Source organism: Lissotriton vulgaris, chromosome 7 (assembly GCF_964263255.1).
Source record: "Lissotriton vulgaris chromosome 7, aLisVul1.2, whole genome shotgun sequence".
NCBI classification, from domain to species: domain Eukaryota; kingdom Metazoa; phylum Chordata; class Amphibia; order Caudata; family Salamandridae; genus Lissotriton; species Lissotriton vulgaris.
The window spans coordinates 1,752,488,532-1,752,510,963 of record NC_141695.1 but is presented as its reverse complement, the minus strand read 5'-3'; the positions used below and the strand labels follow the sequence as shown (position 1 = coordinate 1,752,510,963).

At 45.9% G+C, this 22,432-nt stretch overlaps 1 protein-coding gene across 1 annotated transcript in view; it reads right to left on the bottom strand.

Annotated features, from left to right (window-relative positions):
• Positions 1 to 22,432, bottom strand: part of MEGF8 (multiple EGF like domains 8) — a 399,920-nt gene that overhangs the window by 237,983 nt on the left and 139,505 nt on the right. The window contains exons 21-23 of the mRNA XM_086933057.1: positions 9,199 to 9,447; positions 6,409 to 6,593; positions 2,647 to 2,857 (exon numbers count right to left, since the gene is read on the bottom strand). Of these exons, the coding sequence (XP_086789183.1) occupies positions 2,647 to 2,857; positions 6,409 to 6,593; positions 9,199 to 9,447 (645 nt within the window). The remainder of the gene's footprint in view (positions 1 to 2,646; positions 2,858 to 6,408; positions 6,594 to 9,198; positions 9,448 to 22,432) is intronic.

The following is a 22,432-nucleotide window of genomic DNA, read 5'->3' as shown; positions in this document are numbered from 1 at the left end:
TGTCGCTTATGCCTTCCTCCATCAGATTGCCCACTAGGTCAATAAAGGATTTCTGCGGTCCTGGTGGTCTATATAACAGAACTCCTCTAAAATTCTCCTTGTGTGGGAGGAGGAGGGAGAAGCTCAAGGCTTCCCATCCCCCATTAGTAATTGTCTTAAATATTGTTTTAATGGAGTCATGGTAGATTACTGCCAGCCCCCCTCCTTTCTTGCCCTGCCTGTTAACCGTATGATATAGGAAGCCAGGTGGTGATGCCTCTACTATGTCAGGTCCAGAGGCATCGTCCGTCCACGCTTCAATGATAAATGCCACTTTAGCCCCTAGATCTTCTATCAGGGCAGCGCATTCTGTGCTATGCGTGACCAATGATCGAGCATTTAGAAGGATCCCTTTTATGCTTTGTGTGGAATTGTTCCTCTGAACACCTGTTTCATCCGGTGTCCTATACCTTACTTTGCTAAACACGGGTGTTGGAAGGTTAATGTTACAGTATGGGCAGAACGTTGGGTTATCTATCAAGTTTTCATATAACGGAAGGCAAGGGCAGTCCACACTCCTACCCACATTTTTTAATCCTAATAACCCACTTCTAGAATAGGCAATAATTGATCAATTACCTGAACTAGAACTAGCAGGGGTCATGGCCCTCGGCGCGGCCAAGGCGCTGACGGGCACAGACGAGCTTGCCTTTGGCGCGCCTTAGGTGTGACACCGGCGCGCCCGCTGCGCGCTAGGGTCATAATTCTTTTAAGGAGTATCCGGGCGAGCAACTAGAGCGCTGCCGCCCGAGCCTCCCAAAGATGGCGGCCCTGCTATGCCTTAGACCAATATACCGTGACCGGCAGTGCCCCGAAATCCGCCGTCACCGGTCAGTCCACCTCCCTTCAGGTAAGCCCTTAGTTAAAATAGACAGTAATTTTAGAATTAAGTAGCAGCAGAAATGTTTAAAAGTGCAAAGTGCAGCGTGACATTCAAAGTCTCCCGGCTGAGCCTCAGGAGTGAGCAATGATTTGTTCAAAGTGCAAAGTGCAGCGTAGCGTTAAAAATCTCCCGGCTGAGCCTCAGGAGTAAGCAGAAGTCAATAGGCCTGCAGGTCTAATAACATTTTTAGGATTTTTCATGGCCTGAGCAGTACTAGGTGTTGGTATTGCTGTACCGGTGACCCAATATAAAAATGTTTAAATTTAACTTAAGGGAGGGTTCCTTTCTGGCCCCCACACATGGCCTTTTGTGGCATCTGCAAGATACCAAGTCTACAACTCCTGTGATGGTGGCCACAACATCTTCTTCAATGTTGTGGTCAGTCAGTCTCCTTATTCAGTACAGCAGTTCCAACACTAGCACAGTGGTACCAAAAAGAACGCCTTGAAGAAAACCTCCCTCAGCCAATCAGAATGGCCCATTATTTCTGATACTTTTCAGCACTGCGGGATCCCACGACACCAACCTTCCAGGTGTATCTAATATTTAACCACTTCATGCCCAGCCCAAGCCCATCTTTACACGCTAATTTCTCAAAAACAGCACGCACAGATTTACACCAAATCACAGTTCTAACTTCTTGCCAAATTTGGTGTACTTCTGTTGAGCTGTTTCTTCAGTATCAAAGAGTGAAGATTCCTATGACAATTAACATGGGAACACATACTTTTGGAACCTCTGATTAGTTTTCTTAACCCCTGCTTTATGGACCAGCACATAACTTTCCATGACATAGCCAAAGAAATTAACATAAAAAAGAAAATATGTAAATTTATCAAACAGTGCTAAAGTTATTACCAAAACAAAAAAATGACTATGTGTTGCATTTTATCTCAATAGTCTCTACAATTACTATTAGAGATGTATTTTTTACACATTTGATTGACAATGTTTTAGCCCTCATGAGAGCTCACAAATTATTCTAGGTCGAAATATCATCAACACTATGACATTCACTACTCCATACCTATTGCTAGGCAGCGCTCAGAGTTGTGATCCTTGCTATATCCAGGCTCTTTGTATATTCTGTGTTTTTTGTATGCACACATTTATTTATGGGCACCCTGTCTCTTTGGTGTGATCACTTCCTTTGCGTTATTTGGCTATGTTTGTAATGACATTTTCTGTCATCTTCAACACTTAATTAGGGCATTGTGCATACAAGAAAGGTTAGTTCATTCATCTTGTTTAAACATTGTTGTTTTTTATAGCGCGGGTACTGGAAAACATTTTTCCCGTGGCTGAAAAGTATGGTCTGTGGTGTGACAGAGGGCCACACTGATGCCTGCGGGCTGGGGCTTTGAGGGGGGTTGTAAGGTGGGCGCAAGGCCAGCGAATCATGTACATGGTCATGCAGGTATTTTGAGTGTTTCGTTCCATCCTGCCCTCTAAATTAAGCCTCTAGTTTCAAGAAGAGCCATAGATTTGACAATACTTTGTTGTGCTGTCTCTGAGGCAATCTGACTCAGATATAGAGGTGTGTGTAGAGAAAATAAAATAATGATTGTTGCTGATGACAAACATAGGCATGTTGATGAAGATGGGGAGTGGAGACTGGAGAGACAGAGTGAGACAGACAGCCGAGACAAGCATAATGGGAGAGTGGGAGCACTTATGACAGATTAGGGCTCCTTAGGGATAAGCCAGAGTTGGGGTTCACTCACCTGGGATCACCATAGTAGCCAGGAATGCATCGGTCGCAGTGCTCCCCTTCTGTGTTGTCCGTGCAGTAGCAGACCCCGGAGTCCACATCACAAAAACCCAATGTTGCTAAGCCATGACCATTGCAGGCGCACTGCTGGCACCCACCCTTCAGTGTGGCATTGCCAAAGCTCCCCGGCTGGCAGAACTGGCACCGGTCCCCCATTGTCCAATCTGCAAGGAGATGAATAAAGGAGATCAAATCAGACTTCTTAGACAAGTACTGTCCCGTCAGCATCCTCCAGAGCCTTCTGCCAGTCATCAGCGCTAACCTTCATTAGGTCTTCAACGCCTCTCTGACCTCTGTTCGATGTGATAAAAAGGATGTGATCATGTCTTAAGTTAACAATCCTGAGCACAACACATTTGGATTTTCACAATGTTCTCCTGTTGCCAGTCTCTGCCAACAATATGGAAAAGCACCCAGCTAGACGGCTTACCAGTCATTTCAGATTACATGACCTTCAGGATGAGAGCCAGCAGGCTTTCGCCCTGGTCATAGCGAGGAATCCGTGCTCGTGACGTCATAGACAACTCCCTACATTCAGGATTAGGGTGAGGTGCTGGGCCTGCTGCTGCATCTATCTGTACCAAGGACTGAATGATGATGTACCTTGGGCAGAACTCATCAAGTAACTCTTTCCTTTTCTTACCCCATACCCTGTTCATACGTCATTGTCTCCAGATAACATCAATAAGGGTGATGTGTACAACTATGATATTCAATATAGGTCTTTGATCTTATACCAAATTTTCCTCTTGTTATTACTGTCCTTTGATCAAGACATACATCTCAGAACATACATGAGGTAGGACCCCTCTTTTGATTTCAGTGCCTGGCTGCTTTTTCCACCTATTTGGGCCGCCACTGTTACTTCAAGGTCACCTAATTGATAGGCTTAATCTGTACTAATGATTTGATTGAGATAACCTTCTCATCACCACCCAAGCCCTCCCCACCCATCCCAATCCACCAGCCAGCACTCATTTCCCCGCATACCTCAACTGTGGCCAAAGCGTGTCTTTAGTCCCTCTAAGATGGAAGAGCATTCGATCTAATAAGGTCAACCAAACCCAGACTAGTGCTGTAACTGCCGTCACTTCCATTTACATCTTGACGGCGGTAACTCCAACTTTCCTCCGCTCAGCCCCTATACAGGCCAGCTATCACTCACTTCCCCACATGCCACATCTGTGTCATTTGACGATACGGATAACTTTCGCTTCCGTATCCAATGCCAGTGCGTGTATTTAGTCCCTCTAAGATGGCCAAACAAATGCTCCAAATACGGATAACCAAGGCCATACTAGCGTTGTAACCGCCGTCACTTCTGTTGTTAGCCTGATGGCGGCTACTTCCACTTTCCTCCACCTCAGCTCTCGTATTTATACCCGCCACCATCGAACCCTTCGTTCTCCGGCGAACAAGCGGCTCAGGGCAGGTATGAATGCGATTCACCAGGAGATCAATGTGAGTACAATTTGCCCTTCTGGCATTTCCTTCCCTGATGTTCAGGAATGATATCCTTACACTCCGACCACCTAGACAATGTAGGCTAATTTCCTCTTCATATGTTCCGTGTTACTCCTGTTCTTCCTTGCACAAGGTAACCTTTTGAGACATTTCTTCCTGCTATTGAGGCATCCCCAGATAATTTTTGGGGTAAGGTCTGGTCTCTACTGTTGCGTGTGCTGTGCATGCTCTTGAGCACCCCAAGTTTCTGAAGGGTGATAACACTGCAACATTATTGCACCACCGTAATACATATTTGCTAGAATGTAACGCATGTTCTGTGCTACAATCATGTATGGAATGTTAATACAGTTAAGACATGTATGAATAACCTGAGATATAATCCGTTTTTTGATCGCTATGAGAACGCCCTCATTAAGGTTTCTTATTCCATTTATCTTTCTATCTCTCTTTAGGTTAGATCTATACGTAAGAGTGGTCACTAACGACTGGGTTCAGATATACCCCGACCACTTACCTAATTCAGGTCAGAATAACTGGTCCCCCTCCCAATCTCCCTGCTCACTCCACTGGCTGCCGGTGGAACAAAGAATCCAATACAGGGCTCCACATTTTACACCCATCAGAACAATTACAAAAGTGCCCCTATCGCTTGACATCAAAAGCTGACCACTTATGTTCCAACCTAATCTTTACAGTGAAGAACACTTTCCTACTTAATATGGACTCATTTAAAATGATTGAGAAGCAAAAGGTGCGATTTCCAGAACCTGGCACCCTATCTCCGGAAGCCTTAAAACTGAAATCACACGGCCTTCTAATTTTGGCCTAATTAAAAGGTATCTCAAAACACACCCGTTCTGTTAGGTGCCCTGCCCTGCTTTGCTGGGTCTATCATTTCCAGACCCTAGTGCTAGGATGCTTCTGAGTATATGTGCTCGGATGAATTTCACAAAAAATACCGTACAGACTCTTCAACCCCGTCACAAAGGCTGCAGGGCTTCAAGGACCCATTATCTTCTCACAATAGCATCAGAAGAGGAATCTGCACCTATTGATGCAATCAGGGTGCACAACTCACACCCCACAAACACCACATACATGTACACATCACACACATTCAAGGGGAAGAGCCAAGCTCCAGTAACGGATGAACACACTGACTTTACAGAAGGAAACAGAGGAGGCATTTAACCATCAACCATCACCAACCATCATTCTCCCAACAGACTGGTGAGAGGGCGGGAGGTGCCATCTACCCTGCACAATCCTCTCCAGCAAAGTCTTGTGCTGTACGTGTGGCCAGACGGCTCAGCAGGTCAAACCACTGATTAAAAGCCGTCAATCAGAAATAGAATAGTACAGCAGGTTGCACAGTGTGAGGACTCAAGACGCTACATTGGAGTAACATCACACTGCTGCTTAACTGGCGTAATTTGTAATACAATTCACTCTGCCTAAAACAGATGTCACTGGGCATACAGTGAACTCTATCGTATGAATGTATTGTTATAAATAGCGTGTACAGTGCTTTAGGTCCTTCAGAACTAAACAGTACTGGAAAACGTGCACAGTAAGATTCACGGTCAGAGATCACACTGGTGCCAGACGGTTCCCTCTACATTCTTAAGTTGTTGCCCAAGTTTAATATAAGAGTCAAAATCTTGGAACTGGCACAATCAGATATACAAGCGCCTCCTGCTTGTGACAAGTTGTAACACCACTTCGTGCATGTGACAGACACAATCTGCAATATCACACACACTGCTTATAACAGACACAACCTAGCACATTGCTCACTGTGACAACTGTAACGTGTAATATTGCACACTGCTTGTGAAAGACAGACCTTGGTAATCCACATTGTACTTGAGAAAGGCAACATGTAACACTGTACAAAGAGCTTGTGGCACACAGGCACAAACTTTAACCTTGAAAATGTGGCTAATGTTATGTTACAATATTCACATTTGTACATAGCACAATCTCATATTTGTTTGGCTTTGCAGTGCTTTGGGTGCAAAATAGTTCAGATCAGCGTCCAATTCAACTTATGAAGACGTACTATCAATAATGCAATTGCATACAAAGCATAATATCACACACTGTTTTTTGGCAGGCTGTGCAATTGTACATTCTGCTACATTTAACATACCTTACATGGGTCACTCTTCTCTGAACAGTTAATTGTGATTACTGTGCCAACAGTCAATCGAAAATAAGCAGATGTTTCTTTGACTGCCACACTTACCTTGACACTGGTCGCATATCTCCGGCCCTTGCGAGCAGACACTGTGAAAATGGCAGCCACAGTCAGTGCCACATTCCACGCCACTCTCATTTACTGTGGACACGTCTGTCGTCCATCCCAAGTCACAAATGCAGGAGTAATCAGGGGGCCCGCTGCAGCGCCCGTGAGAGCACTCGTTGTAGCATCTGTAACAGGAAGTTAAGCCGTCAGATGGTGCTGAGTGCAGGAGAGGACATTTATTAGGGCTACACAGAGAGCGGAGGCACATTTAGCCCTTGAGACTCTGGACATCAGTACATATCTGACACACTAGCCTACTCCCACCTATTTATAAAGATTTCCTTCTGGGTAAATCTCAAGTCTGTGGAGCATACGATTGTCTGGAAGAGCTACCTTTGATACGAAGCAAGGTAAGATCAGGTCAGAGAGACTTCAGGCTGCTCAAGTGCACAAGCTATTGAGGTATCAGCAGCTCACAGTGTGCCTCTGAGGGCTGCGTTATTCCCCTTAGCAGCAGCCACCCAACTTGCCTAAGTGTGCACAGAGGGACAACAACACACATGTGCCAAGCCAGGTGAAACAAAGGCTTGTGTGTAGCACTGGATGTTATTAGTACTTGTGCACAGAGATCCGGGCCAGGCTGGCTGGATGCTGAAAAGTAAACACATGAAAGATCTGAGTTTACTGTCCGCTATTGATGTCCTACACCTCTGATTGCTAACTCTGCTTCGAGAGGGCCTTTGTTCTTACTCAATGGAGAGAACTCTGCTTCGAAGGGTCCTTGTTCTTACTCAATGGAGAGAACCACAACTCACTGGTGTTCTGTAGGACTTTGCAGCACTACTCTTAAGCTAGGGCTTCCTCTTTCTATGTTAGTACAGTTAGGATCTACTCAAACGGAAGATGTTCAACTAACGAGAAGCCGTTGCAGAATCCACCCGATGATGAACAGCAGCATTCTCCAAGGCAGAGAGAGAGTGGAGAGAGGTCTCTCTGTACAAAGGGGCTTCAGGGCTCCTTGGTCTGCTGAAACCAGGCAGAGCTGTGAAAGCCGCAGGGTGAATGCTCCATCTGCTGTAAAATGCTGTGCTCCAGAACAGAGATGCAATACACCGAGTCACGCATCTAGTAAAGCAATGAACTGGCACCAGGAGTTATTCGAAGGAAGCATTGAGATAGGCAACAATAACAATAAACCCATTGTTGGATAGAAAGGTATTTTGGAGAAAATCTAAAGTATTGAGGTTATGCTCAATCGACCGGCCGCTCTGACACCAGGGCATAGATTGACCCCAAATGTTAAGGATGCCAAAGAGGGCATTGGAGGGTCAAGTCAGAAATGGCGTGACAGATCCAGCCAGGAAATACTTAGCAGAATAAAATGTACTTCATCAGTTCACTGAATAAAGTATCCACTGCAAGCACATTTACCCTGCGCATGGATATCATCCAGGGCTCCCAAATATCCAGCGGCCAAAACAAATCCAGCAGTTATCTAACCCCGTGTTTATAGACGTTAGCTGCATACAGCTCTGCAGGGCTTGGAGCTGGAACTGCACCGTAGCAGACAGGTCTTGGCCTATCACACCTGCCTAAGTGTGCCTGAGCAGAAAGAATCAGACCTAGCGCATATGCACGCTGAAGTAGTAAATGCGCCAGCACAGAAAGAGCCAGACCGAGCGCACATGCATGCTGGGGCAGTAAATGCACCTATGCAGAAGGAGCGAGACGTAGAGCACATGCACTCTGGGGCAGTAAATGCACCTATGCAGAAGGAGCGAGACCTAGAGCACATGCACGCTGGGGCAGTAAATGCACCTATGCAGAAGGAGCGAGACCTAGAGCACATGCACGCTGGGGCAAGGAGTGTGCCTACACAGATAGCCAGACTACCACACATGCATAGAGAAGTAGTAAATGTGTCAGCGCAGAAAGAGCCAGGCCTAGGGCACATCATTCTGGGGCAGTAAGTGCGCCTGTGAGGAAAGAGCCAGACCAAGCGTTAATGCATGCTGGGGCAGTAAGTGCGCCTACGCAGAGAGAGCCAATGCACATGCACGCTGAAGTAGTAAATACGCCTGCGCAGAAAGAGCCAGACCTAGCGCACATGCACGCTGGGGCAGTAAGTGCGCCTACAAAGAAAGAGACAGACCCAGCACACATGCCAGCTGGGGCAGTAAGTGTGTCTGCGCAGAAAGAGCCAAAGCACATGCATGCTGAGGTAGCAAGCATACCTATGCAGAAGGAGCCGGACCTACCACAAATGCATGCTGACGTATACAATGTGCCCCAGCAGACATGGCAATAATTGTGCAGGCCCTTGTGGCACACCTTGCATCTGTTGCTGGATTAAGAACTATTGTAACTACAGCTGCTACCCGTTGAATGACACTTGTGCAGGATAGTCTGGGGAGACAGGAAAATGGAAGGGTGGCGCCTGCATGGGAGGCGTGAGGGCCCTTCTGAAGAAGTCTCAGTAAACAAGGCCTGGGACCTCCTCCATCCTTCTGAGATGGCCTTTTAAGAGGAAAAGAGGCGGGATTTACTCACAAACAGATGCGTAATACCCAAATGTAAAAGTAATTGTGCAGCTAAAAGGCCATTTAGGTGGAGATGTAATTCCAGATTTTATGAATGTTCTCCCGTACTTCCCTCTTTTCTTGATACACACATGAATGCTAGTTACTGCTTAGGTGAGTACATGGGTCTCTGCGGGTCCCATCAAACCTAGTAACAAACCCCTCGCTATGGCACGCGTCTAGCCAGAGACACCTGAAGATAGACACTCACGTCTTGTTGCAGTAGGTCACCCCGTCTCCGGCGTAGCCACGGTCACAGTGACACTCAAAGGACTCCTGGGTGTTCTTGCAACTGGCAGATTTGTGGCAGTTGGACATTCCCAAACGGCATTCATCCACGTCAGGGCACATGCTGTACGACCAGAGGGCCGGCTGATCCACGGCAAGGCCGTGAGACTCCATTATGGCGGCCGAACAGTTTCTGTACCCTCGGAGGCTGGAGAAGTCACCGGGCAGGCACCTATGCATCAGAGAAGGATGGAATCATCTGTCACGCTGGATCTGCACACAGAATATCAGCAAAATACAATTCAAACATGCATTCTGCCACACATCTGCGCACCCTGGTACACATCTGTGCATCCTGTCACACACAGTCTTTATAGCTTGTCCCACACATCAGCTGCACAAATGGTCACTCACACAAATAGCTGTAATTATGGCACAATACGCTATGGGCAAGACCCAAGCGAGATGTGCACATTGGTTTACAAAAGCTTTGAATCCTGTAAGACAACTCGACATCCTGCAACTCACCATTTGCATTGCATATCTGATCACATAATACTAACTGTGCACCCAGTCACACACATCAGCTGTGTACATGTTAACACGCACGCCAATTGTGCAGGTCACAAGCACAGATATGCCATATGGTAAACATTGCCCAAAATATGTCACACAGACGCAACAGAATACACGAGACCAAGCACATACATCAATCATAGCACAGATATGTTAGAGAGCAAGCTATTATGTCACTTCCAACTAGACATGATACCACTATACTCTATGCATGAACAGAGCAAGCAATTCACATCCGAAGCGGGCCAGGCATGACACAGCCTGTCCCACCAGACACAGAATAATGCTAATCACTCGGCAAAGGGTTTTTATCTGAATAAAAAGGTCCATGATTAATGGTAAAGCCCTTTGGCCAGAGCTCTGCCGCATTGAAATACTACACTAGTACCTCAGTGAAAAAGTTAGACAACCACTGCCTCTGACATAGCACTGTGGTCCTGCTGGCACGGAGCCTCCGCCATCAAATGACGAAGGGAAGAACCATTACAGTATAAGAGGAGATTAAAAGGCATCGTAACATGACAACCGACTCCGGACTGCCAGAAAAACAGAGATAGATAGATCTAGAGAGAGATAGAGAGGAGTAGATAGATAGCTAGATGCATTATATTATTTATTTGAAGGTTTTATATAGAGTGAACCAGACCCTTGCGGGTATCAGAGCGCTTTACAGGTTAGGTGTCAAAGTTACATAAATACAAAGAAAATAACATAGGTTCAATGCTGGTCAATGATAGTATAAACTTCCTAACATAGCTACATGGGAATGAGGTACATAACAAAACATTCAATGTATATCAAGCAAAATACAGATACAGTATCCAGAACCTGGTAGGATAATAGACAATAAAAGGTTCTATGTAGAAGATACGTTGGGTAGCAATACAACAGTAATCCATGCTCAAGTGAATTTAGCCATGAGAAGCGATTTCACTTCTTTTTTTAAAAATGTGGTAGAGGGATTAAGTCTGGTTTCTGGGGGTAGAGCATTCCATATTCCGGGCGCCATCCCTGAAAAGGTTCGGGTATATGTTTTCTTCTTTTTGAATCTTTACAGTTTCAGAAGAAGGGTTTTAGCACTTCTTGAAGATCTGACCCCATACGACGGCGTCAGTTTCTGTACCAAATAGCTAGGTGCGTTGTGGTGAATGGCTTTATGCGTCATACATGCTATTTTCAGATGTATTCTAGCTTCAAAGAGGTAGCCAATTAAGGGATTTTAGGTCGGGGGATATGTGGGAGCTTCTTTTGGAACCAGTGATAAGTCTTGCTGCAGCGTTGATTGAGGCTCTTAGAGGGGTCGTTGCAGCTCTGGGCAGGCCGCAAAGCGAGACAATTCCATAGTCAATTCTTGTGATGACTAGCGCCTGTGATGCCAGTCTGAAGTCTTTTTCCGGCAGGAAAGGTTTCAGTTTTCTCAGAGTATGTATCTGAAAGTTTGCTCATTTTGTTGCGTTGCTGATGTGTTTTTGCATATTGAGGTTTCTGCCTAGTGAGATTCCGAGCGATTTCGCTGAGTCAACGATGAGAGGTTGGCAGTTGAGTGCAATTAGGTGTTTGATCCATTCTTGCATTCTTGGTACTTGAGAGGGAGGAGCGATTAGGAGAAATTCGGTTTTGAGGGCATTCAGTTTTAGATGGTTTTCTGCCAGCCATGTCTGAGTTTTTCCGAGAGTTGCGTTGAGTGCTTGGATGTCTTCTAGGGTATGAATCTTAAGTTATAATTGTGTGTCGTCAGCGTACATGTGATAATGCACATTAGAGTATTTAAGAATTTCAGTAAGTGGTTCCATAAATAAATTGAACAGTGTCGGAGATAGTGAAGATCCTTGAGAAGGGTTTGGACAATGAGTGCTTGACCTTAAATCGTTGCGATCTGTTTTGGAAGAACAAAGTGAACCAATTTAGAACTGATCCAGATAATCCATTCTGTGTTTCGGAAGGTTTATTAGGTTATCGTGTTTGATGGTATCAATGGCCAAGGAAAGGTCTAGCAGGATGAGTGAACAGGCTCCGTTCTGATCTAGGATTTGTAGAGCATCATCAATTATACGAGTCATGGCTGATTCAGTGCTGTGACCTGCACGGAAACCTGATTGGTATTTGTTGAGTAGGTTAAACTGATCAATATGTCTTAGCAGGTGGAGGTGTACACATTTTTCTAAGAGTTTGTCCAAGGTGGGGATGTTGGATATAGGGGGGTAATTTTTTAAGTCCGTAGGGACAGCCGTAGGTATCTTTAGAATGGGAGATACCTGCCCGGCTTTTAGGGTGTCTGGGATGCAACCTTGGCGTAAAGAGTTATTTATGATCTTGGTCCAAAGCGGCAACAGCAAAGGGCTGAAGTATTTTACTAAGTTTGCAGGGAGCGGGTCGGTGAAGTGATTGGCCGGGGTCAGGGCAGTAAGCATTTTGAGAATAGATTCTTCATTATGATTATTGGAAGAATACCAAGATGCATTATTTTTTAAATCGAACTTTGATGAGTTTCACTGTGGGGCATTTAGAAGGGAAGGTGACGGGTTTGTATGTGAGACAGGGTGTGTTATTACGTCATTCAGAAGTTCCTTTGTTATGGTATCTGTCTTCTGAGTGAAAAAGGTAGCAAATTCTTCAAAGTTTAGTCATGCGAAACATTTATCTTGAGGGCAGAGAGGTGCATCTTTAGATTGAGTTTTGATTAACTCCAAAAGTTTTCTGGGACAATTTTTTGCCTGATCTAATTGGTGTGTGAAGAAGTCCGCTTCAGTGCGTTTGATCTTTCTGTAGTATGCGTTCCTCTTCTTTCTTAGTATCTTGAGATGGTTGGCGGATGGAGCTGATCTCCATCTGCGTTCAGTTATTCTTAGGGCTCGTCTGTCCTCGTTTAATCTTCCATCGTACCACGGCTTAGAATCTTTTGTGGAAACTCTCTTCAATTGAACGGGACCTACCTCATTTAGTACCGTGTTCATGGAATTGAAGTGGTGGCTGGTGAGATCATGAAAGTCAGCTATCCCTTCAGGAGGAAAAAGTAGGTTGTAGCTGTGAATTGTGCTTATGTTAGGGTCAATGCTTTTCAGATCTCTCTTCCATACTTTAGGTCTGATGGGATGAACCGAGTTGCATTTCACAGTTTCATTGATAAAGAAGGTGATGATGTGGTGATCTGACCAATCACATGGATGGATCGTATCGAGCAGGATGGAATCAACTTTAGAGATTACTAAATCAAGGATTGATCCTTTATCATGTGTAGAGCTATAGCAAATTTGGGTGAGGTCGAGGTCAGTGAGGAAGTTTTTGAGACTGTTGACCACTGCATCATTGGTGTCATTCCAGTGGAGATTGAGGTCTCCGAGAAATATTTGGGTAATTTGATGTCAGGCATTAGTAGAAACTATGTCCATGAAGTGTTCGGTAAGAGTGAGGTTATCACCCGCTGGGTGATAAAGGGTGTGTACACAGCATATTGGTTTGCCATGGCTATTGATGTCAAGGCATATGTATTCACAAGAAGGGAATGCAGGGGATAGGGATTTGTTTACGGAGATATTATTCCGGTGTATGCAAGTGATACCACCCCCTGTCTTATCAATTCTATCCAGTCTGATGAGGTCATAGTTCGTGGGTACTAGTATTTCAATGATGGGTGTAGAGGATTCCTTGAACCAAGTTTCGGTTAAAATGAGCAAATAGGGTTCTAGTGTGAGAATGAGGTCAGCTATGTTGGCCGCGTGTCTTGAGGCCGATCTGCAATTTAGTAGTATACACTTAAGGCGGGCGTAATGAGGGATGTAATGGGTTCCCGAATGAGGGGAATTTGCCTAAGGTTGTTTTCGACGATGTCGCTAGGGTTGTGTTTAGTGGGTCTGTGAGTGTTGGGGGGATAGTGGGGATTAAAGCCAGTTTTGGCGGGCTATCTGGAGGCAAAGTGCTGTGATTTCGTTGTGGGAGCTCATATGAATGGAGTAGATCTAGTAAATCATTCTCCGATAGAGGATTAGTCCTATGGATTGGGCGGGTTGATTTATTATGAAAAGGAACTGATTTCCATTTGGGGGTCGAACATTTCGGCTTGAGTACTGACTGAGTCAAGTGAAAGTTTGATCTAGTCTGTCGTGCACATTCAAGCACTTAGAGACCCCGGGGTTATAAGGCGCTCTACAAGTCTAAAAATACAAATACAAATACATCTAGTGTTCCAGGGTTTGCTCAGAAGAATCTCAGATAGGGCTTGAAGTTCTTCTTTGATTTCTCGTACAGAGAGTATGATCACGTCCAATCTGGGATCTAGTGAGGGCGGAAGCGAGATTGGTGGATGTATTATGGGTGTGGAAGGAGTACTTATATCCCGTGGATGGTAAGAGGGAGGCACATCTTCTAGGATGCTGTTGTTATGAGGCATCCTATCTGGTTCCTGCTCCATATCAAGGAGGGGTGGACAGGAATGTGGAGAGGGTGTAGGAGGCGTAGAGGTGTGTGGTGGGGTTGTGATCGTGGGAATGATGTTAACGCAACAATTTACTCCCCTTCTCTGGATGGGGTGGCCATTCCTGAGTTGGAACCGCCAGGCGTTGAGGAACTGGATGAACAGTTAACACTAGAGGAGCTCAGATCGGCACTTAATAAAGCCAAGACGCTGGGGGGTGATGGGTTCCTGCCTGAGTTTTGCCAGGCTTTTTCGGCCCTCTTGGAGGTTTTATGGAGGCTCCAGATCTAGGGATTTTTACCACTCACAATGTGGGAAGGCCAGATCTGTATGCTCCTCAAACCAGGGGGCGGCGCTTCAGACTCTACACCATACACACCTCTCATTATGATAAACACAGACGTGTAAATCTACATCTATACTAATATAATAAAGAGAGAGCCCAAACCTTTGAGGCGGGTAATCTCAGGAACCACAGCACCAATCACATCACCCAATATAGCGTTGGAAAGGGCAGTTGCAGCAGAAGGACATAGGCTATGCAGACGCCCACCATATACATTTAAAAGGTAAAAGAACCGTTCCAGCAAAGTAGTCCCTTGTGGGTGTTTCTGCGTTGTGCTGTGGGTGTGTGCTGGGGGCGTGACAAACGCTGGGGGCGTGTGGTAATTTCCGCCCGTCATGCCATGTCTCATATCGTGGGCGGGGCGCGGGATTACGGAAAAAAAAGCAAGCATTGTGCCCAATATTTCATTGTTTTTTCTTCCCAGGTTCTGTATATTCCAGCTCCGGGTGTCCACCCTGCACCCCATAATCATAACCCACCCTTACTCCTTAAAATACCCCAACACCCTTAAACACTAACCCATCTTAAACCTATAAATATACCCTGTACCCCAAAACCCAAACCTATCCCTAAACCCTAAAAATACCCCTGTACCCCAAAATCCAAACCTCGCCCTGAACCCTATAAATACCCCTATACCCCAAAACCAAAACCTAGCCCTGAAGCCTAAAAATACCCCTGTACCCCAAACCCCATAACCCTAAAACTACCCATGTACTCAAAACCCAAACATAGCCCTGAACCCTAAAAATACCCCTATACCCCAAAACCAAAACCTAGCCCTGAAGCCTAAAAATACCCCTGTACCCCAAACCCCATCCCATAACCCTAAAACTACCCATGTACCCCATAACCAAAAACTATATCTGAACCCTTAAAATACCCAAACACCCCAAAACACATACCTCAGTACCCCAAAGCATATACCCCTATACCCATACTTACCTTATCCAAACATTAAAAAAACATGTTTTTACCATTCATGCATTTACAACGAATTTCGTTGTAAATGTATGCGTGGTAAAAGCATATAAAATGTAATGCCATGCGTTATAATGGCATTGCGGAGTCATGGTACGGCGGCCCACATCTCCAGCAACATACTCATATTTTTTCACCGCCGATTTGAAAAATGCACAGGTCTCTCTCATTGATGGCCAGCACCGACATGCACGTTTAGACACACCTTCCGCCACAAGTTCTAGAATTGCGAACTTTAGAGCTGGGGAGCTAGGTTCGAATCTCGGCATCAGCTCAACATCCTGTGATTCCAGGCAAATCGCTTTGTCTCCCCGTCAGCCACGGCCCGTGGAGGGAGTTTAGGTGGGGCGGAGAGGCGGGCGGGGGAGGGGCTGGGTGGGGGGGGTGCTAAAAACTGGAGTATGTATAATTGAAGGTAAGTAAACAATTTAATAAATAGAAAGAATTTTGTAGCGCGCTCTGCATCGCAAAATGTGATGCAGGGTGCGCTCCGAAATTCTTTTTATTTATTAAATTGTTTACTTGCCTTCAATTATCCATACTCCAGTTTTTAGCACCCCCCGTCCCGCATCTCCGCCCCACCGAAACTCCCTCCACGGGCCGTGGCTGCTCCCCGTGCCTACCACAAATGAGTGTGTTCTTCTGTAATGTAAATTGTGCTCATGCCATGTTGTCGAGTTCGCGCTATATAACATTGCAAGGAAAAATAAAGTAGGGAAACTCTAGTTCACACACTACTGAACGCGCACTCTTAAGTGCATCAGCAGCGCACTGTGAATCGGAGCGTTTCACAGGCCTGTCACAGATAAGAAATGCTATCAAAACGAAATCCTACAAAACAATATACTACTGGCCGGCAGCAATTCATACCCGGACAACGTCGGGACGGGCTGCTAGTACGTAATAAAACACCGGCCGTTCATTTAAAGCCACATATGCCACGTTTGGTTAGAAGCACTCACATGAACGTAGATGTCTCATGCATGTATTACATGCATCAGAACATCCCAACAAATAGCTTGCACTTGTGTCAACTGATCTCGAAAAAGTGTTCAACACAGTGGATTGGGGATATTTACTCCAAGTGCTGCAGATCATGAGTTTCGGCCCCAAATACTGCAAGTGGGTCCAGCTCCTTCACACAAACCCAGCAGCAGGAGTGAGGGTTGTCGATGTCGCTTGGAGACGTGGACCCACAGCAGTGAAACTCGTCAGGGGTGCCCACTTTCCCCCCTTTTATTTGCTTTGGCGATAGAGCAATTAGCTATTTTGGTACACCGGGAACTACACAACTGGGGCATACAGGTCATTTCTCTATATGCTGATGATGCTTTATTTTGTCTTTACGCCCCTAGGGTCACCTTACAGCGGCTTCTACAACTGAAAGATGGTTTTTGAGATATCTCTGGACTACGTCTTAAATCACAACACGTCCTCAATATTCCCAATCGCCTCTCTGGTAGGCACGCTGATGCATCATTTACCAGTTTTGGGATCACGTTGGAAATTAGAGCAAATTCACTATTTGAGAATTAAAGTGGCACTCTCTGGTACCAAGCTGAAATGTGGACAGGGTCCTGGAGTCCTTGACCTAAAGGGCCAGATGGCTATTGCAAACATTGTGTTGCTTTCGCAACGTCTCTATGTACTACAGATCTCACTCTGTCCCATACTGAACATGATATTTAAGCAATTTGACTCCCTCTTAAATGTACTCCTGAAGGGAATGCTGCAGCAGGGGGGCTTTGATGACCTCAGGGTCTGGGAGTGCCACCTACATACTAGATGAGGGGCAGGTACCTTACCCGGGGTGGCCACACCCTCAATCATGCCACCCTCCTGTGGGAGGGGGCATCGTTCTTGCTATGATTGGAGGAGTTCCCCCATCTTCAAATGGCAGGTACTGAAAAATGCGCTTCACCTCGCCTCCTGCACCTTAGGGGGGAGTTGGCAGAGGTGGACACATCCTACGCTGTCTAGTTTTTGCCGCCCGTTTTCCCGCCCTAAGTGGGAACCTAACCCAGGAACTACCATCTGCTGTTAGCAGCATAGGCTGGGGTCACATTACCAAGGCGGCAGGCCTTTGAAGTTTCCCTCTCTAGCACTGTGCCCATCCTAGGGGAGGAGGTGACATCTCTGCCCAGGATGTGCTTGGTTTCTGGCCACGGACAGCAGAGACTCTCCACCCAGAGGTCCAGAAACAGGTCTGGTGGTAGCAGGCTGCTTAAAGCTAGTCAGAGACCACACCAAGGCTGTGTAGGTTGTCAGGGGGCACCTCTGAGGTGCCTTCTGGGTACACGGTTCAATAAATCCAACACTGCCATCATTGTAGGCTTATTAACTCCTTCGCTGCGGGGCGGATTCCCCCGCTGTGCTAGGGGGCGCGCACAGCGCCCGGTGCTCATGACGAGCTCAGCTCGTCATGAGCCACGGTTCTCGGATGCTCATGACGAGCTGAGCTTGTCACGGCCACACCCGTTTTAATAGAACGTTCAGCACAGCGCGGGAATTAGCCCCGCGTGCAAGCTTTCTAATGGCCGTGACGAGCTCAGCTCATCATAAGCACACGGGAACCGTGGCTCATGACGAGCTGAGCTCGTCATTAGCGTGGGAGGGGTTAAGGGGACTTGTTTGGTACCAAATACTCCTGGATTCAGAGAAACCATCTTGGTGCTGAGAAACTAGAGTTGTTGAGTTACCAGCCCATTTACTATAAACGGCTTCCCTCGCACTAACAAAACCTAAGAATTGTAGGAGCATATATGCTCATGGAGATATTCCCATACATCGGCAACAGCGTACCCTGCCTTAGGGCTGTATGGCCTTCTAGAGGGATGGCTTAGCTATAACTTAGGCAGTGCTAGCTGGCAGGTCACACAGGAATTGACTGGGGGTGAGTGTCAGAAAAGTTTCAGCGCTCCGTCCATCATCTCCTTGTGTTTACTTTGTTCGCCCTAAGTTGGGAGGGCATGCCCAGAACTGGGTCCCTTGCTCACTTTGCCACTGGATTCAAGCTAACCTGGCTGATGAGGGCTGTTAACCCAAACCTGGTCCCAGGATGCTTGTTTCCGGTTCAGGGAAGACCAGCTTGGCAGTTCGGGCTGGACTATTCCTATGAGGCACAGGGTCAAGACTGATTTGCTTATAGCGGTATCTGACCTGGGGTGGCGAAGTGAGCTAAAGAACGATGATGGATTCAACCCAGATCTGTGACTGGGGGTGAGTGTCTGAAAAGTTTCAGCGCTCCGTCCATCATCTCCTTGTGTTTGCTCACATAGGAAGTGCGCCATATCGACTTTGGCGTTTTTCACTGCACCAAGGCATGCAGGCTGCAGTGGCATGGCTTTGCTGAGGGGTCCCTAGGAGACGCTCTTCGGTCACAATGGAGAATCATAGATCCTTAATGGGATGTGTGTTTGGAAAAAAGGAAAGAATCCATCCTTTTGTAAAAAAACACTCACTCACCAACCTAGTGGTGACATGCTTCATCACTGGGGTCCACACTGATGACCGAGTGCCATCAGGGTGCGCTACGACACCCAGAGTACAGTGGAGCTGGTTTTGTGAGTGTTGGGTGCAAAAAAAGGAAATGTTAAAAATTGTCCTGGTTTAGCTTCATGGAAAAATAATTTTTATTCGTAAGCAACTGGACAATGTTAAAAAGGGTGTGGAGATACTTTGAGGGAAATTATGACCAATAGTATCTCTGTGCAGTGGTCTGGTCTCTCATGTTTCAACCTATGTGTGGAAATTACAAGGTTTTCTTCAGGACCAAGGTGCAAGGAAATGGACGGTCTACACCCCCTAAAAGGTGTATCCAATCCTAAATCCTTGTGGAGAGATAAGCAAAAATTGTCTGCTTATAAAGTGCTCTTGCCAAAATGGCGAGCTTCAGATAAAAAGACCTGTGGGAGGAAAGAACGGAAAAGCAATCATAAATATACGCAATTACGTGCCTGTAACGTTGTGATGATTCTCCTGTGTCAGCATGCATCATGCCAATCCCATTAGGTTCCTGTATGTAGCCAGCTGGAGGTTCAGGGGGCTAGTTTATAGACGTATCCAGATAGCAGTGTTACTGTGTTGATGATCAATTTTTCAATTTGGGATTAGTAGCCATAAACATACACACAGATCAATATGTGCGTGTAAGGTGGCGCTTATAGAGATGATTGAGATCATACGCGCATCCACACTTTAGTGGCGTGATAGTCCATCCTCTCCGAATGTATGCGAGAGGACGGGATTAAAAACGTGCATAAATACCAGTACTTCAAGTTGACAAACAGACCAACAAACGTAAAACATTTAAAAGTAAATAGGTCGGGCTTACTCCTATTAAGTTTCTTAAGGCATCGGAGGGCAGGGGAAGGTTATGTCTCAGCTAAACATATTCTGCGGACATTGATGAGACAAGAGAGGGGTTGAGCATTAATGCAAGAAGGCCGGGTGGAAAATACGGCTTCTGGAGTGGGGTCTGTGCTCCATGGCGAGTTGTCCGTGTGGGAGGTTTCGGCGCCATCCCACTGACGCTCGTTCTCTCTGGCTGTGCTGCAGCCGGTGCCGTGGGGGAGCGCAGACCTAACCAGCGGACTGCCGTTAAAGCTGATCCCGATCTTATCCACTCTGAGACACTCTCCCAGCCCAGCCAAATCCGTGAGGGCTCTTGAGGCAAACGCAATGTAGTTTCAGTCTTCTCTACGCCGATGGAATGCAACAGACTCCGGATACGGCTCCCAATCAGCCGTAGCTGCCACATCAGCCTCCGTATTCAGTCACTTAAATCGGTTCTTCTAGCGGGGTGAGTTTCTTAAATTGTTCTGTGCTGTAGTGAGAAGCGGGCATCTGCAATTCTCAGCCCAAATGCTGTGTGCTGTGTCGAGTCATTACTGCGCTTCTACCCGGACCTGTCTCAGCGTCCTCCACTCCGGCGGTGTCAATCCGCCATCTTGGATCAAAGCGGGGGGCACATATTGATCTGTGTTTATGTTTATGGCTACTAATCCCAAATTGAAAAATCAATCATCAACACAGTAACACTGCTATCTGGATACGTCTACAAACTAGCCCCCTGAACCTCCAGCTGGCTACATACAGGAACCTAATGGGATTGGCATGATGCATGCGGACACAGGAGAATCATTACAACGTTACAGGCACGTAATTGAGTATATTTATGATTGCTTTTCCGTTCTTTCCTCCCACAGGTCTTTTTATCTGAAGCTCGCCATTTTGGCAAGAGCACTTTATAAGCAGACAATTTTTGCTTATCTCTCCACAAGGATTTAGGATTGGATACACCTTTTAGGGGGTGTACACTGTCCATTTCCTTGCACCTTGGTCCTGAAGAAAACCTGGTAATTTCGACACATAGGTTGAAACATATAGACCAGACCACCGCACAGAGATACTCTTGGTTATAATTTCCCTCAAAGTATATCCACACCCTTTTTAATATTGTCCAGTTGCTTACGAATAAAAATTATTTTTCCATGAAGCTAAACCAGGACAATTTTTAACATTTCCTTTTTTTGCACCCAACACTCACAAAACCAGCTCCACTGTACTCCAGGTGTCGTAGCGCACCCTGATGGCACTCGGTCATCAGGGTGTACCCCAATGATGAAGCATGTCACCACTAGGTTGGTGAGTGAGTGTTTTTTTACAACAGGATGGATTATTTCCTTTTTTCCCCAAACACACATCCCATTAAGGATCTATGATTCTCTATGGTGATACTCCTTCATTTGTTAATTATAAACCTTACCCAGGGGAACAGGAGTAATCTCCATTCACACTTGGTGTAAACAATCCCTTACTCTCCTTTATTGTTATTCCACTTCGGTCACAATGCCCTAGGTACCAAGGGTACCATTTTCTAGGGACTTACTGGGGGCTGAAATCTCTAAAATGTGAAACAGTTTTAGGGAAAGAACACTGGTGCTGTGGGCCTTTTAGAAGCGACCCAGCAAACTGAGTCGAAGTTGCCCCAGAAACACAGCAAAAAGTGGGGAGGGGATACTGCAACAGAACCCCATTTTATCACACTCGTACAGCCACTCGCACAACCATTCACTCGCTTAACAGCCACTCATGCAACACGTCACCCACTCGTACAGCAGTCACATATTTATTTATTTATGCGATTTTCTATAGCGCAAACTTTACCCGAAGGTGTCAGAGCGCTTTACATGAGCACCAGTTGAAAAACATAAGGACTTAGGATTACATGCGCTACAAAAAGGATACACACGGAAAAAAATTGCAAATGTACAAGATGTAAACTCACACAAGGAGGAGATACACGCGGAGATACTCTAAGAGTCACATAGGAATGGTAGATGGTATAAAGGTCTACTGCATATACTAGTGATTACAGTTATCTCTATATACATTGGGAAGGGATATGACTGGATATACTCTAAGAGTCACATAGGAATGGTAGATAGTACAAAGGTCTACTGCATATACTAGTGATTAGAGTTATTCCTATAGACAAATATATACACACATAGCCATACACTCACCCATACAGCTACTCACACACCCCCTTATTTACCTACATAGTCACTCAACTTATACAGGCTCTGAACACAGCCACTCACTCACCCATAAAAACTCACAAACCCACTTGCAGACATACCCATTCACAGCACTCGCACATCCGCTCACTCACCCATGCAGCCATTCACACAGACACTTCACTCTTCAATACAGCCATTCACACACCAACTCACTCAACCAACCACCCACTCAGCCACTCACTTACCAATACACCCACTTATACCCCATACACACAAGGATACATAGAGTCACACAGAGCTCACATAATATGTTGGAAATAGGATCAGTCAGTAGTAGTGCACCTAGTATACTAATTTAACTTTAGTAGTAGGCAAGTGC